Source organism: Pseudoliparis swirei, chromosome 1 (genome assembly GCF_029220125.1).
Source record: "Pseudoliparis swirei isolate HS2019 ecotype Mariana Trench chromosome 1, NWPU_hadal_v1, whole genome shotgun sequence".
NCBI classification, from domain to species: Eukaryota; Metazoa; Chordata; class Actinopteri; order Perciformes; family Liparidae; genus Pseudoliparis; species Pseudoliparis swirei.
The window spans coordinates 21,200,427-21,215,792 of NC_079388.1; the positions used below are offsets into that span (position 1 = coordinate 21,200,427).

Sequence of the window (15,366 nt, forward strand, 5' to 3'; positions counted from 1 at the left end):
TACTTTTGTATTTGCTATATTGTTACTGGATTAGCTAGTCTGTACCGTCTGGTCCTATCTTTGGCAGAAAGTAGAAATTCTTGTCCACCTCGATATTCACTGATTTAAGAGGAGGGTTATTGTTCTAAGCCAACTGGGTCTCACGAGCTGGTGTGGTGGTTAAAATGTTTCAAATTGGGGGCTTCCACAACATATATATATAGGGTGTATTAAACTTTTACATTGTGTTATATTAGGCTTAAATTACATCTACAAAGATGATTGAGAGGGCACACACAGCTCTCTCCCTCAGACAAGGGTCAACAACGCCAGACAGATAGACCCAGCGGCCTTGTGCTGCTCCAGTCTTAACCGGTAGAGAGGAGACTGCAGAGCGAGGACCAGGAGGCTCAGACACAATAACGATCAGAGAAGTAACGAGGGGGGAGACGTCAGCAAGAAACCTCCACATTCCTTAAAGTAACCGGCTTGGACTGGGACAGGGGTCACACTGAGTGACGAGAACTAATATGTAATGAGGGAGTGGACGGAGGCGGCACCTGCATTGAGGCTGATGTATAAATAATATGTCAATGTGTTTGTTCGGGGGTTGGGAAAGACAGATGTGGGGGGAGGTTGTTGTCTTTAATACCGGACCCAGCCCAGGTTTATTGGTGAAACTTGGTTACAAATAAATCTGAGTGAATTGAACTCTGATCCAAACTCTTTGTGTTCTGTGGGTGTTTGATTACTGAGGTCCAGTGTGTGAGTCTCCTGTGGCATCTCACCAGCAGTCAGATAGGAGAGAGAAACAAGTTTATATGATCAGGTTAAGAGATTAGTCAGAATGGACCAAAGAGGAAGAAATCCAGCCACAACACTGGCCGTTCCACTAACGACTAACTGGGGGAGTGGCTGACATAGCTGTAGCGAATTATCGTCAACTAGGGTGCATAACCAGGTAGAGTCTTAAAGCGTTAGCTTTTTATTTCTGCCAGTGGATACTCGTCATATGAAAACTCGGAGGATAAAGATCTGCCCGCCTATCAATCTCTTCTTTCCTCCTTCTCTGCCTCAGTAAAAAGCTTGTTCCACCAAACCTAAATTCAATCTTCTTTCTCTGATCCCCAAAAACTCTTCTCTATCTTTTCCACTGTCCTTGATCCCCTCTGTCCCCTTCCTCCTTCCACCTTTCTACTGAGTCACTTCATCGACTCCTTTACAAACAAGATAGTACAGGTTCTTAGCTTGGCAACCTCAGCCCCCCCCCCGACCTCCTGCCCCCTTGACCCCGTCCCATCTCACATGCTCCAGGCTGTTGCTCCTGACCTTCTGACCTTTCTCATCCAACTTATTAACAGCTCCCTCTGAACTGGCTGTTTCCCTAACTCTCTGAAGGAGGCGAGAGTCAACCCTCTCCTGAAGAAACCCACCCTCAACCGAGTGTCCTCCTATCTCCACAGCAACAACCTTCTTGACCCTCACCAGTCTGGATTCAAGGCCGGCCACTCAACACAGACTTCCCTCCTTGCTGTCTCTGAGCAGCTTCACACTGCTAGAGCAGCCTCTCTCTCCTCTGTCCTTATCCTTCACTCTGCTAGAGCATCCTCTCTGTCCTTATCCTTCTGGACCTTTCTGCTGTATTTGACACAGTGAACCACCAGATCCGTACCTCCTCTCTTCAGGACCTGGTATCTCAAGCAGATCCGTATCTCGTCCCTTCAGGAACTGGTATCTCAGGCAATGCACTCTCCCTTTTCTCATCCTACCCCAACGACCGCACTTTCTGGGTAACTTGGAGAGGAGCTGTATCTGATCCTCTTCCTCTCACTATGGGGTTCCTCAAGGCTCCGTCCTGGGTCTCCTCCTCTTCTCTCGGCTCTGTCATTCGTTCGCATGGCGTCTCCTACCATAGCTATGCTGATGACACCCAACTGATCTTCTCGTTTCCACCGTCCGAAACACAGGTGGCGGCACGAATCTCTGCCTGTCTGACCGACATCTCTCAGTGGATGTCTGCGCACCACCTGAAGATCAACCCTGACAAAACTGAGCTACTATTCCTTTCAGGGAAAGGCTCCCCCACCCACGACCTGACTACCACCTTCAACAGCTCTGTGTTGGCCCCTACCCTGACTGCCAGGAACCTCGGGGTGACACTAGACAGTCAACTCTCCCTGACGTCCAACATTACTGCGACAACGTGTTCCTGTAGGTCCATGCTGCACAACATCAGGAGAATACGGCCTCTTCTTACTCAGAAGTCGGCACAGGTTCTGGTCCAGGTTCTGGTCCAGGCTCTGGTCATTTCACGCCTTGACCTTTGCAACTCCCTTCTGGCTGGTCTACCTGCTAAGGCCATCCGACCTCTGTAGCTCGTCCAGAACGCAGCAGCTTGACTGGTCTTCAGCCTCCCGAAATACCCCCACACCACTCCGCTCCTTCGATCTCTTCACTGGTTACCGGTGGAGCAGCATCCGCTTCAAAACATTGGTTCTGGCGTACCGTGCTCTGAACGGATCGGGCCCCGTCTACATCCGGGATATGGTCACACCGTACACCCCGGCACGTTCGCTCCACTCGGCAACAGCCAATCGACTTGTGACTCCTGCACCTCGAAATCCAGACTGTTTGCTGTCCTGGCTCCTGATTGGTGGAACCAGCTCCCCACTGACATCAGGACAGCAGGAAGTCTCTACATTTTCACCCGGAGACTAAAAACACATCTTTTCCGACTATCTGGATTAAAACACAGATTAGCACTTCAGTGGCACTTAAATGGCTCTTACTTATGTTATTACTTAAGGTACTTTTGTAGTTCAACTTTCTTTAAGAAATGTTACTTTCTGTATTCTTGTTGTTCTTAGTTTGTACTCTTGGTTGATGCACTTATTGTAAGTCGCTTTGGATAAAAGTGTCTGCTAAATGACATGTGATGTAATGTAACTTGGTCCTTTCACTGCTGGAGAAAATGTAAAAGTAAGATAGTCGTAAGTATTCGTTTTCTATGTGTTTCATTGACAGTAATGAATGTGTTCAGTCCAGCTAACCTAGCTAACACGAACGTGGCGCCGTCTTTCTAGAACGGAGCATGCGCAGTCGCCCACAGTAGTTGATGACTTATTCTGTCCCTTGTGTATGAATGCAGGTATGTTACAGTGTGTTGTTACATGTAAATCCACGAGACGATCACTTTATGTTTAGATCACTGTTTAGTATATCATTTTATTTTACTGTATTGAAATGGGTAATTCCCCAGAGCAACTCGGGATTCCTCAATAGAACGGAGCACGCGCCGTTGCCTACAGGAGATGACAAACTATTCTGTCCCTTTTGTATGAATGCAGAATAAACCCAGTTACTACAATCCTGCCCAGCTCCATGAGATTCATTGACCAGGAGACATCTCACAGGGGTTACATAAAGATGTTTGATGGAGTCAGAGGAATACGTAGGATTAGTTTCATTCGGCTACAAGAGGAGTTGTATTTGAAGCAGTGGTGTTCATGAAAACTCTGTTCAAATTGACTCAATACGAAAACAAGTTACAGAGAAGTTAATTTATTGTGGTTCATTGTTTGAATGACTTGTGAAATATGTTCAAGTTAAACTGTGAAATGTGTCAGGTTAAAGGGTGTGTCAGTGTGTGTGTGTGTGTGTGTTTGTGGAGGTCACAGTTGTTGCATGGGTGTGTAGGAAGCGGCCTTATTGTTGATGTCCTGTGGCCTTAATTGCCCTGATTATACGAACAACTACAACACTGGTACACTAGGTGGGGTTTTTAAATATGCTTCCTGCCCTACATTATTCTCCTAATACAGAAGGACATTTTAAACAATAGTTTTATGAAAGGTGAAGTGATGTGTGTTCCCGGGCGTGTTCAGGGAGTGCAGTGCGTCTGCGTCCTCACATTTCTTTTGTCAAGGTAGGATATTTGGAATGTACTAATTGATTGGTATTTATTCGTTAGCTTTTATTGCCGGTGCCTCGCCTTGTTCAACCAACCACCTCAGAGGAATGTGTCGGAGCCTGCCAGAACATCGTTGGCGTGCTGCCGCCGCTCATTTAGTTTTCCTCTGCGTCAGGGAGTGTGCTTTTGTTAAAAACAAAAGTTTCCGACTTGGCGAGCCAAAGAACACATTAATACATTCATCTGTGCTGTTCTTTAATCTACAATAACCCCTCTTGATGAGGTGATGAAAATAAATGAAGAACCAAGCCGATGTTGTTATTACTACTCCCATAAATACACTTGACCCCTGACGAATATACAATACAAGAAGTTCTAAGAAAGATGGACACACACATTGTATATCATCCTCTTGTTTTACTGCTGCCCCTCAGTCCTGGTTCTGGTCCTGATATTTTAATAAATGCCTAATGCCATCTTTGCAGAATCAGTGTTTCCCCTAGGTTTACAGCTTCAGGGGGGGGGGGGGGACCAGAGCCACTGCTAGCCATGTTGGTGCCCTAAGCATAACTCCTTCATGATGCCCCCCCTGAGATAGGAAAGGGCACCCACGGTGAGGTGGGGAGGGGGGGAGGCAGGTTAAAAAATGCAGATATAGCGGTTTGTTTTTCACGCAACATATTCAACGCTCTCTGCTGGCTAGTGGGAGTGTGCTCACCAGTGTGCTCACCTGTGCGAGAAGTGTTAACGCGACACGTAGAGACAGAAATGACATGCTGTTGTGTAGATACGATCAATAACAGACGTTTAGTTTAATAAAAGAACAAAGATGTGCTCTAAGAAAAGGGACCTTAAATTACTTCTGCTGTAATCTGGCGCGATAGAGAAAATTACAGGGTGGCGGGCGGAGATTTCAGGGGGGCGGGCCGCCACCCTGGTAGAATGGTGGGGGAAACATTGAGAACTATTTGTGCTGTGATGGATGACTAAAGGCGTAATTTGTAGCTTTAAACCTGTATTTTCTTTCAAAGCATCTTAAAGTTCAATCATCAATCCGCACCTATTATCTCTATCATCTTGTTTCAGCTCTTCCTTGAAGCTATACGAGTGAGTTATTCAAATATTCATTGTCAATGTGCTGCAATTCTAAATAAATGTCTGAATGAAACAGAATGATGCAAAAATAATTCAGTTACGGTTAATTTATTGATTGAGAAGATAAGACAACATGTTCTATTATAAATTAGGGTTAGTGCAGTGGCTTACAATCACAAACTTTTACAATAAACTATTTACAGAATTTCATACAATCCTTCAAAATCAAGAACTTCTTTTAAAGTGACATCTTTACACACTGAAAGTACAATAACTTGACCTTAAATTAATCAAGAGGTCGTATTTTGCTGTTCACTTTATGTACAATCAAACATATACACAATAAATACAATAATAAATACAATAGTTTTTGATTTGATATCAGCCGTGTTTTTTGGCGATGAGAGAAATAATTAATAAAAGTCTGAGCACGAACCCACAGACGACGGACCCTTCCCCCTCCGTCCTGTAATCTGCCGCTCTGACTTTGGAGAAAATGATCGAAGATTCATAATTAGGACATGTACATTGGATAATTATAATGATACCTTTAAATAAGAACTACATCCGTCTTCATACGCCTTGAGTCCGTCAGACAGTGGCTGACCTACAGAAGCATGGCGGCGATGAGCGTCACTGAGACGGAAACCAGACTGAGTTTGTTGTTGATTGCAGCCGATGTTGTTGTTGTTGTTGTTGTTGTTGTTGTTGTTGTTGCTGCTGCTGCTGCTGCTGGTGCTGCTGTGGTTAACGTTGGCACTCTCGATGCCGCCGCCGCTGCCGCTGCCGCCGCCAACTTAGCCGCCTTCGCCTGCGTCGACGCCGAGCCAGAGTTCGCGCTCTGCGTTGCCGACAGGGACGACTGCGCCATTTTTGCCGTTTCCTCCGCCATCTTCGCCACGTTCAGGGCGTATTGTATCTCCACACGGTCAGCTTCTGTCATGAAGCCGTTGGAGAGTAACTTCTCCAGGTCCGCGACCACTTCTTCCGTCTTTGTGACCACTGCGGACGCCGCCGCCGCAGACGCCGCCGCCGCGGAAAGTATGTCCGATGCTGAAGCTGAAGAAGGCACCGCAGACGCCGCCATCGCCGCCTCCGCCGCAATGGTCGCCGCCTCTGCCGCTTCATTGGCTGCCAACGCTACTTCCGCTGATATCGGCGACGTCGCCGACGATGCCTGTATCGCCGCCAGCGATGCCATGCGTGCCGCCTGCGCTGCGAACCTCGCCATGGCCGCGGCTTTCTCGGCCGAGATTTCTCCTTTTTCAAGCAAAGTGGCGGCTTCTGCTGCCAACTTTGAAGCTGCCGCTGCCCTTTCCGCTGCCGCCGCCGCTCCCGGTCCGGCTGCTGCTGCTGTCATCGAGGCCGCCGCCGCCGCCGCCGCTGCCGCCGCTGTCAAACCTGCCACCGCCGTGTCCTTTGCTTTGGCTGCTGTCGACACCGTCAGTGTTGTGTTCACTGGTCCTGTTGGTGTGCCGCCTGCTGCATTTGTGGCCGCAGTTTGAAGGGATTTTGCTGCGTTCGCTGCTGCTGCTGCGGACCGAGCTGCCGCTTGTGCCGTTGCCGTTGTTAACGCTGTGCTGTTGGCTGCGGCGGCTTCGGTTAACATCCCTGCTGTAATTGTTGTTGCCTCTACTATGTCTGCCACTGTTTCTGCTATAGATATAGCTATACGTGTTGTTACTGGCAACTGTGCAGTTTCTTCTGCTGTAAGTCCTAATAAGGCTGTTTTGGCTGCTACTGCTACTGTTGACACACGTTCTGCAGCTTTTTTAGTGGCTCTAAGTGCTTCCGGTGTTTCTGCCGTCAAAGCCGCAGTTGCTGCATCTGCTGCTTCATTTGCTGCAAATGCTGCTCGTATTGCTGTCTTCAGTATTTTGATTGAGCCTGTTGATAGTTCTTTCCCCTGGTGTGCATTTGTCACTACAAAAGCTTTGGCTACTGCTTCTCGAGCTCCCCTTGCTACCATTTGTGCTGTTGCCTCTCCCGTTGTTAACAATGTGGCGGCTCTAGCGGCATCTTGTGCAGCCATGATTGCATCCTTAACTTCGTTGTATTCTACTCCAGCCGCTGCTGACAGTGAGACCGACAGCACTGTTGCTGCCGCCGCCACTGAAGTGGCTGTCGACACTGCGGAAAGTTGTCCAGCTGTGAGTGTTGGTGCTTGAGTTGTTGGATTGGATACCCCTGGACTTCCTGCAGGTCCTCCATCAGTTTGTGCTTCTGTGGGTGTAGTGTTGGCCGGACGTGGGAGGGCGGCTTCTGCAGAAGTTGTTGCTGATTTAGCCGATAACGCTGCTGAATTCGCTGCTGCTGTTGCAACTTCCTCCGTTATTGTCGCTGCAGTTGCTAGCGATGCGGTCAAAACGGTTGCCCGTGCTATTTCTGCTGCTAATCTTGCTGCTGATACTGATACTGCTGTTGCCCCACTGGTGTTGATTAATTCTGTTTCCAATATTTTTTCAGCATTTTGTAATTGTTGAGCCGCTGTTTTTGCAATTTGTGCAGCTTCGGCGATTGCTGTTGGTTTACCCGATGCCACCATTGTCACTGCTGTTGCTAATTCTTCAGCAGCTTTTGCTGCGATGAATGACACATTTGCAAGTTGTCCCAGAGCTGGTGCTCTTGTTGCTGTCGCTGTTTGTGCCTCTTGTGCTGCTGCTTCAGCTGCTTCTTTGGCGACTTGAGCAGTGAGTGTTGCTGCGCGTTCTAACAATTCCAGAGGGAATTGTTCTGCAGCAGCTGTGGCTGCTTCCTGCGCAGCCAGAATTGCCTTTTCTGCAGCTGGGGATGAAGTGGCTCCAGCAGCAGTTGAAGTGGCTCCTGCTGCTGCTCCTGCTACAGAAGTCGCTGCTGCTACTGCAGAAAGTAATGCTGATGCTACTGTTGTTGGCTGTACTGTTGTTGGCTGTATTGTTGTTGGCTGTACTGTTGTTGGCTGTATTGTTGTTGGCTGTACTGTTGTTGGCTGTATTGTTGTTGGCTGTACTGTTGTTGGCTGTATTGTTGTTGGCTGTACTGTTGTTGGCTGTACTGTTGTTGGCTGTACTGTTGTTGGCTTTATTGTTGTTGGCTGTGCTGTTGGTGCTGTTGGGTTTGGCACTGCGGCTGCTGCTGCTGCTGTCGCCACTAATGAGGCTGCAGCTGCTCCTGTGGCTGCATTCAGGGCCTCTCTTGACTCTGCTGCCAATTCAGCTGCTTTATCTTGAGTTGGAGCTGCAACAACTTCTGCTGCTTTGTCTGCTGTTGTTTTAGTTCTGTTTGTGGTTGCTGCTGCCAATGCCGTGGTTGTCTTAGCTGCATCTATTGCTAATCTTATAGCGGTTTCTGTTTCTTGCGGTACTGGTCCGAAGGTAGGGTCTGTTAGAACTGCGTTAAGTGCCTGTGTTGCATCCTCTGCTTCCTCTGCTGCCAGTCTTGCAACTCTTATGGCCAGTTCTGCAGTTTCAATTGGTGTTTGTGATCCTTGGATGTCTGCAGCTAATCTTACCGCTGTTGCTGCTGAAGTTGCTGCTGCTGCTGCTTTTACTGATGCGTCACAGGCTTTTTGTGCCAATTCTGATGTTTCTGCTGGTGCCGATGCTGCTGCTTCTATTGCTGCCATGGCTGCTTCAAAGGCTGCATCTGCTGCGTCTTCTGCCTTTTCTACGGCTACTTTTAGTGAACCGTTCCCATTGGTAAATGCTTCTGCAGCAGCAGTTGCTGCTAGTGCAGCTTTTGAAGCTTTTTGTGCAGCCAAAGATGTTTCTCCGGTAGCGGCTGCTGTTATCGCTGCTGATGCCGATGCTACTGCTGTTGCTGCAACTGTTGCAGATGTGGCTGCTACTATTGCTGATGTGGTGGCTGTTTCTAATTGGAGAGATGCATTTGTTAGATTTCCAGGAGGGGCTGGTCTTATTTCAGCTGTCGAAATGGACAATGTTGCAGCAGCAGCTGCTGTTTTTCCAGCAATAGCGGCCGCTATTGCTGATGCTGTGGCTTCCTTGGCGGCTTTGGTTGCTTCCATTAGCTTTTCCGCTGCTGTCTCTTCAGTCAGTGCATTTGTAGCAGCTGCCACATCGTCTGCTGCTGTTTTAGCCTTAGTTGCTGTTTCTGCCGCCAAACCTGCTGCTGTGTCTGCTGCTGAAAGTGATAGTTGCCTTATTGCTGTTTCAGGGTTGATTCCGGTTGTTTGGTTTTCAGCCTCTTTAAGCACCAGCTGTAGGGCTGCTAGGGCAATAGTTGCATCAGTTGCGGCCTTTGTTGCAGCTTCAGTTGCTGCCTGTGCAGATTCTGGTGTCGTTGCGGATGCAGCATCTTCTGCTGCCACTGCTGCTTTCTCAGCTGCATCTGATGCATCTGCTACTGCCTGTGCAACTCTTTGTTTCACCTCTGCTGATAAGGTTGGTGCTGAATCAAGTGCAGTTTGAGTTGCAGTTAATGCTAGTTTGGCTTCATTGGTTGCTCTTCTTGCTGCTTCCGCTGCTGCTGTTGCTGAGAGTGATCCGTTTAATGCTGCTGCTGCTGCTGTTGCTGCTTCCAGTGCAGCTTGAGCAGCTGCTTCTGCAGCCTTCGCTGCAGCTAATGCGGTGGGTCCAGTAGTTGCTGCTGCTGCTGATGCAGATCTTGCTGCGGCTGCTGCTGCAACGGCTGCTGCTGTTGCTGCTGCGCTTGCACTTGCCACAGTTGCTGCCGTAGGTTCTTGAGTGTTTGTTGCAGCAATGGCTGCTGTTGCAGCAGATACAGCTGCATCAGCTGCTTCCTGCGCAGCCTCAGCTGCTTCCGTTGCCTTTTCAGCTTCTGTTTTGTCAGTTGATGTGTTGGCAGCAGCATTTGTTGCTTTCGCCGCGTTTTCCTCTGCTTGATTTGACAGTTGCACTACTTCTGGGTTTGTTGTGGTTGTTTGGTTTTCAGCCTCTTTAAGCACCAGCTGTAGGGCTGCTAGGGCAATAGTTGCATCAGTTGCGGCCTTTGTTGCAGCTTCAGTTGCTGCCTGTGCAGATTCTGGTGTCGTGCGGATGCAGCATCTTCTGCTGCCACTGCTGCTTTCTCAGCTGCATCTGATGCATCTGCTACTGCCTGTGCAACTCTTTGTTTCACCTCTGCTGATACAGTTGGTGCTGATTCAAGTGCAGTTTGAGTTGCAGTTAATGCTAGTTTGGCTTCATTGGTTGCGTTTCTTGCTGCTTCCGCTGCTGCTGTTGCTGAGAGTGATCCGTTTAATGCTGCTGCTGCTGCTGTGGCTGCACGTTGAGCAGCTTGAGCAGCTGCTTCTGCAGCCTTCGCTGCAGCTAATGCGGTGGGTCCAGTAGTTGCTGCTGCTGCTGATGCGGATCTTGCTGCGGCTGCTGCTGCAACGGCTGCTGCTGTTGCTGCTGCGCTTGCACTTGCCACAGTTGCTGCCGTAGGTTCTTGAGTGTTTGTTGCAGCAATGGCTGCTGTTGCAGCAGATACAGCTGCATCAGCTGCTTCCTCGCGGCCTCAGCTGCTTCCGTTGCCTTTTCAGCTTCTGTTTTGTCAGTTGATGTGTTGGCAGCAGCATTTGTTGCTTTCGCCGCGTTTTCCTCTGCTTGATTTGACAGTTGCACTACTTCTGGGTTTGTTGTGGTTGTTTGGTTTTCAGCCTCTTTAAGCACCAGCTGTAGGGCTGCTAGGGCAATAGTTGCATCAGTTGCGGCCTTTGTTGCAGCTTCAGTTGCTGCCTGTGCAGATTCTGGTGTCGTTGCGGATGCAGCATCTTCTGCTGCCACTGCTGCTTTCTCAGCTGCATCTGATGCATCTGCTACTGCCTGTGCAACTCTTTGTTTCACCTCTGCTGATACGGTTGGTGCTGATTCAAGTGCAGTTTGAGTTGCAGTTAATGCTAGTTTGGCTTCTTTGGTTGCGTTTCTTGCTGCTTCCGCTGCTGCTGTTGCTGAGAGTGATCCGTTTAATGCTGCTGCTGCTGCTGTGGCTGCACGTTGAGCAGCTTGAGCAGCTGCTTCTGCAGCCTTCGCTGCAGCTAATGCGGTGGGTCCAGTAGTTGCTGCTGCTGCTGATGCGGATCTTGCTGCGGCTGCTGCTGCAACGGCTGCTGCTGTTGCTGCTGCGCTTGCACTTGCCACAGTTGCTGCCGTAGGTTCTTGAGTGTTTGTTGCAGCAATGGCTGCTGTTGCAGCAGATACAGCTGCATCAGCTGCTTCCTGCGCAGCCTCAGCTGCTTCCGTTGCCTTTTCAGCTTCTGTTTTGTCAGTTGATGTGTTGGCAGCAGCATTTGTTGCTTTCGCCGCGTTTTCCTCTGCTTGATTTGACAGTTGCACTACTTCTGGGTTTGTTGTGGTTGTTTGGTTTTCAGCCTCTTTAAGCACCAGCTGTAGGGCTGCTAGGGCAATAGTTGCATCAGTTGCGGCCTTTGTTGCAGCTTCAGTTGCTGCCTGTGCAGATTCTGGTGTCGTTGCGGATGCAGCATCTTCTGCTGCCACTGCTGCTTTCTCAGCTGCATCTGATGCATCTGCTACTGCCTGTGCAACTCTTTGTTTCACCTCTGCTGATACGGTTGGTGCTGATTCAAGTGCAGTTTGAGTTGCAGTTAATGCTAGTTTGGCTTCATTGGTTGCGTTTCTTGCTGCTTCCGCTGCTGCTGTTGCTGAGAGTGATCCGTTTAATGCTGCTGCTGCTGCTGTGGCTGCACGTTGAGCAGCTTGAGCAGCTGCTTCTGCAGCCTTCGCTGCAGCTAATGCGGTGGGTCCAGTAGTTGCTGCTGCTGCTGATGCGGATCTTGCTGCGGCTGCTGCTGCAACGGCTGCTGCTGTTGCTGCTGCGCTTGCACTTGCCACAGTTGCTGCCGTAGGTTCTTGAGTGTTTGTTGCAGCAATGGCTGCTGTTGCAGCAGATACAGCTGCATCAGCTGCTTCCTGCGCGGCCTCAGCTGCTTCCGTTGCCTTTTCAGCTTCTGTTTTGTCAGTTGATGTGTTGGCAGCAGCATTTGTTGCTTTCGCCGCGTTTTCCTCTGCTTGATTTGACAGTTGCACTACTTCTGGGTTTGTTGTGGTTGTTTGGTTTTCAGCCTCTTTAAGCACCAGCTGTAGGGCTGCTAGGGCAATAGTTGCATCAGTTGCGGCCTTTGTTGCAGCTTCAGTTGCTGCCTGTGCAGATTCTGGTGTCGTTGCGGATGCAGCATCTTCTGCTGCCACTGCTGCTTTCTCAGCTGCATCTGATGCATCTGCTACTGCCTGTGCAACTCTTTGTTTCACCTCTGCTGATACGGTTGGTGCTGATTCAAGTGCAGTTTGAGTTGCAGTTAATGCTAGTTTGGCTTCATTGGTTGCGTTTCTTGCTGCTTCCGCTGCTGCTGTTGCTGAGAGTGATCCGTTTAATGCTGCTGCTGCTGTGGCTGCACGTTGAGCAGCTTGAGCAGCTGCTTCTGCAGCCTTCGCTGCAGCTAATGCGGTGGGTCCAGTAGTTGCTGCTGCTGCTGATGCGGATCTTGCTGCGGCTGCTGCTGCAACGGCTGCTGCTGTTGCTGCTGCGCTTGCACTTGCCACAGTTGCTGCCGTAGGTTCTTGAGTGGTTGTTGCAGCAATGGCTGCTGTTGCAGCAGATACAGCTGCATCAGCTGCTTCCTGCGCGGCCTCAGCTGCTTCCGTTGCCTTTTCAGCTTCTGTTTTGTCAGTTGATGTGTTGGCAGCAGCATTTGTTGCTTTCGCCGCGTTTTCCTCTGCTTGATTTGACAGTTGCACTACTTCTGGGTTTGTTGTGGTTGTTTGGTTTTCAGCCTCTTTAAGCACCAGCTGTAGGGCTGCTAGGGCAATAGTTGCATCAGTTGCGGCCTTTGTTGCAGCTTCAGTTGCTGCCTGTGCAGATTCTGGTGTCGTTGCGGATGCAGCATCTTCTGCTGCCACTGCTGCTTTCTCAGCTGCATCTGATGCATCTGCTACTGCCTGTGCAACTCTTTGTTTCACCTCTGCTGATACGGTTGGTGCTGATTCAAGTGCAGTTTGAGTTGCAGTTAATGCTAGTTTGGCTTCTTTGGTTGCGTTTCTTGCTGCTTCCGCGGCTGCTGTTGCTGAGAGTGATCCGTTTAATACTGCTGCTGCTGCTGTGGCTGCACGTTGAGCAGCTTGAGCAGCTGCTTCTGCAGCCTTCGCTGCAGCTAATGCGGTGGGTCCAGTAGTTGCTGCTGCTGCTGATGCAGATCTTGCTGCGGCTGCTGCTGCAACGGCTGCTGCTGTTGCTGCTGCGCTTGCACTTGCTGCTTTTACTTGTGCTGCTGTTTCATTCATTGCTTTAGGACATTTGTCTCTCAGGCGTCCTTCAGCTGGCTGGCTGTTGGTTGCTGTTTCAAGTCAAGAGATTGGTCAGAATTCAGTCATAAATAGTCACTTTTATTTCTGGTGTCCAATACGTATATTACTCTAATTACTCACCAACAAGTACAAGAACAACAATAAAGGTTTTGATGATCATTGTGATGCGTTCTCCTCCGCCTCCTCCAAAACTACACATGATTTTCTCCTGAAAAAAGGAAAAATTATGTAAAGGAGATTTTTAGTCTCTCTTCACAGATTGTTTGCAAAAATAATAACATGCTTCATTCCTCTGAGTATGGTAAAAATGTAGGGTTACATTTTTTGCTCAAGGACACATCGAATAGGGCGGGGGTTTGAACCGTCAACTCCCTGATTGAAAGACGGACCTGCTAACCACTGACCCACAGTGATGCCAACATATTAAGGAAACAAGATACAAGTGCGTTGTTTGTTGAATTAGAAGAAGCTTTGCTGTTAGGAGGGTGTTAGAGTTCAAACTGTGCTGTCCCATCCAAAGAATTTGCCCCAGGCACAAACTAATAATCACAACAACATGTCGTTGCTTTGTACGCAATCAACATTATATATTTGACAAGTTAGTCAGGGTTTGACAAACAGCACTCAACTGAAACCTCCCCTGAGGGTTTCAAACTACTTATTAATGTCATCTGATTCAGGTGACTGCTCGGTTTTGGTGCTCTTTGACCTCAGTTCGGCATTTGACATCGTAGACCATAACATCTTGATTGAGAGGCTCTGTGACTGGGTGGGCATATCAGGCACAGCGTTGGAGTGGTTTTCATCATATCTCAAAAACAGAAGTTTTACTGTCTCGGTGGGAGAATTTGTGTCAGACATCTCTTCACTGTCCTGTGGGGTACCGCAGGGCTCGGTCCTGGGGCCTCTATTATTCTCTTTATATTTATTACCCCTGGGACAAATCATCAATAATGTTATAATGTTTCTTATCATCTATATGCGAATGCTGTCCAAATCTATGTCTCCTTTAAACCCAGAGAAGCTTTCAGGTTAACCAGCCTCCTTGATTGTGTCACTGCTATTAAGGACTGGACAACAGTAATCAATAAGAGATACAAGGATGTGTGATCATCTCTAATTCAGCTGCAGATAAAACAGATCTCAATTTGCTGATGTTTCTTAAGTAGAAGAAGCATGATCTAGAGAGCTGCTTGACATGGGGTTCAAACGACAAGGATTTATCAACAATTACTCAGAGATTACTACATTTTAGGTGGACAGCAGAGGACAGGTGACCAAGACGGTCTCATATCACCCCGATACTCAAGTCCCTTATAGAGGGTCTCATATCACCCCGATACTCAAGTCCCTTATAGACGGTCTCAAATCACCCCGACACTCAAGCCCCTTATAGACGGCCTAAAATCACCCCGATACTCAAGTCCCTTATAGAGAGTCTCACATCACCCCGATACTCAAGTCCCTTATAGACGGCCTCAAATCACCCCGATACTCAAGTCCCTTATAGAGTCTCACATCACCCCGATACTCAAGTCCCTTAAAGAGAGTCTCACATGACCCCGATACTCAAGTCCCTTAAAGAGAGTCTCACATCACCCCGATAATTAAGTCCCTGATAGAGTCTCACATCACCCCACGATACTCAAGTCCCTTAAAGAGAGTCTCACATCACCCCGATACTCAAGTCCCTTATAGACGGTCTCACATCACCCCGATACTCAAGTTCCTTATAGACGGCCTCAAATCACCCCGATACTCAAGTCCCTTATAGAGAGTCTCACATCACCCCGATACTCAAGTCCCTGTCGAGGATCAACTTTTAAATCCTCACTCTCACATACAGAACTCTACATGGCCAGACTCCTTCATACGTGGCTGAACTACTTCACACGTATTCCCGTCATCTCAGGTCAAACTTCCAAAATCTTGTCAGTCCCTCAGTCTCGCCTTAAAACTGGTGGTGACGGAACCTTTGAGGCAGCAGCACCAAAGCAGTGCAACACTCTTCACACACTTTACCCCGAAGGTTTGAACTCCATCTCAAAACATACCTGTTTACACTGGCATTTGGTTAATCTAATATTCTTTGGCCTGCTTTTCATCTTCTCTGTTTAT

The 15,366-nt window shown here is 48.6% G+C and overlaps 1 protein-coding gene across 1 annotated transcript; it reads right to left on the reverse strand.

The window, feature by feature from the left end:
* Window positions 1-5,575: 5,575 nt before the first annotated feature.
* LOC130198446 (antifreeze protein Maxi-like) lies at window positions 5,576-6,215 on the reverse strand. Its single transcript, XM_056421613.1, has 2 exons — window positions 5,737-6,215; window positions 5,576-5,591 (listed from the first exon to the last, which is right to left on the reverse strand). Exons 1-2 carry the CDS (start codon window positions 6,213-6,215, stop codon window positions 5,576-5,578), a joined length of 495 nt encoding a protein of 164 aa, XP_056277588.1.
* Between the last annotated feature and the right edge of the window lie 9,151 nt (window positions 6,216-15,366).

Bases quoted from the DNA above. Each gene is read 5' to 3' on its own strand.
- LOC130198446 (XM_056421613.1), bottom strand. From the start codon at position 6,215: ATGGCGAGGTTCGCAGCGCAGGCGGCACGCATGGCATCGCTGGCGGCG.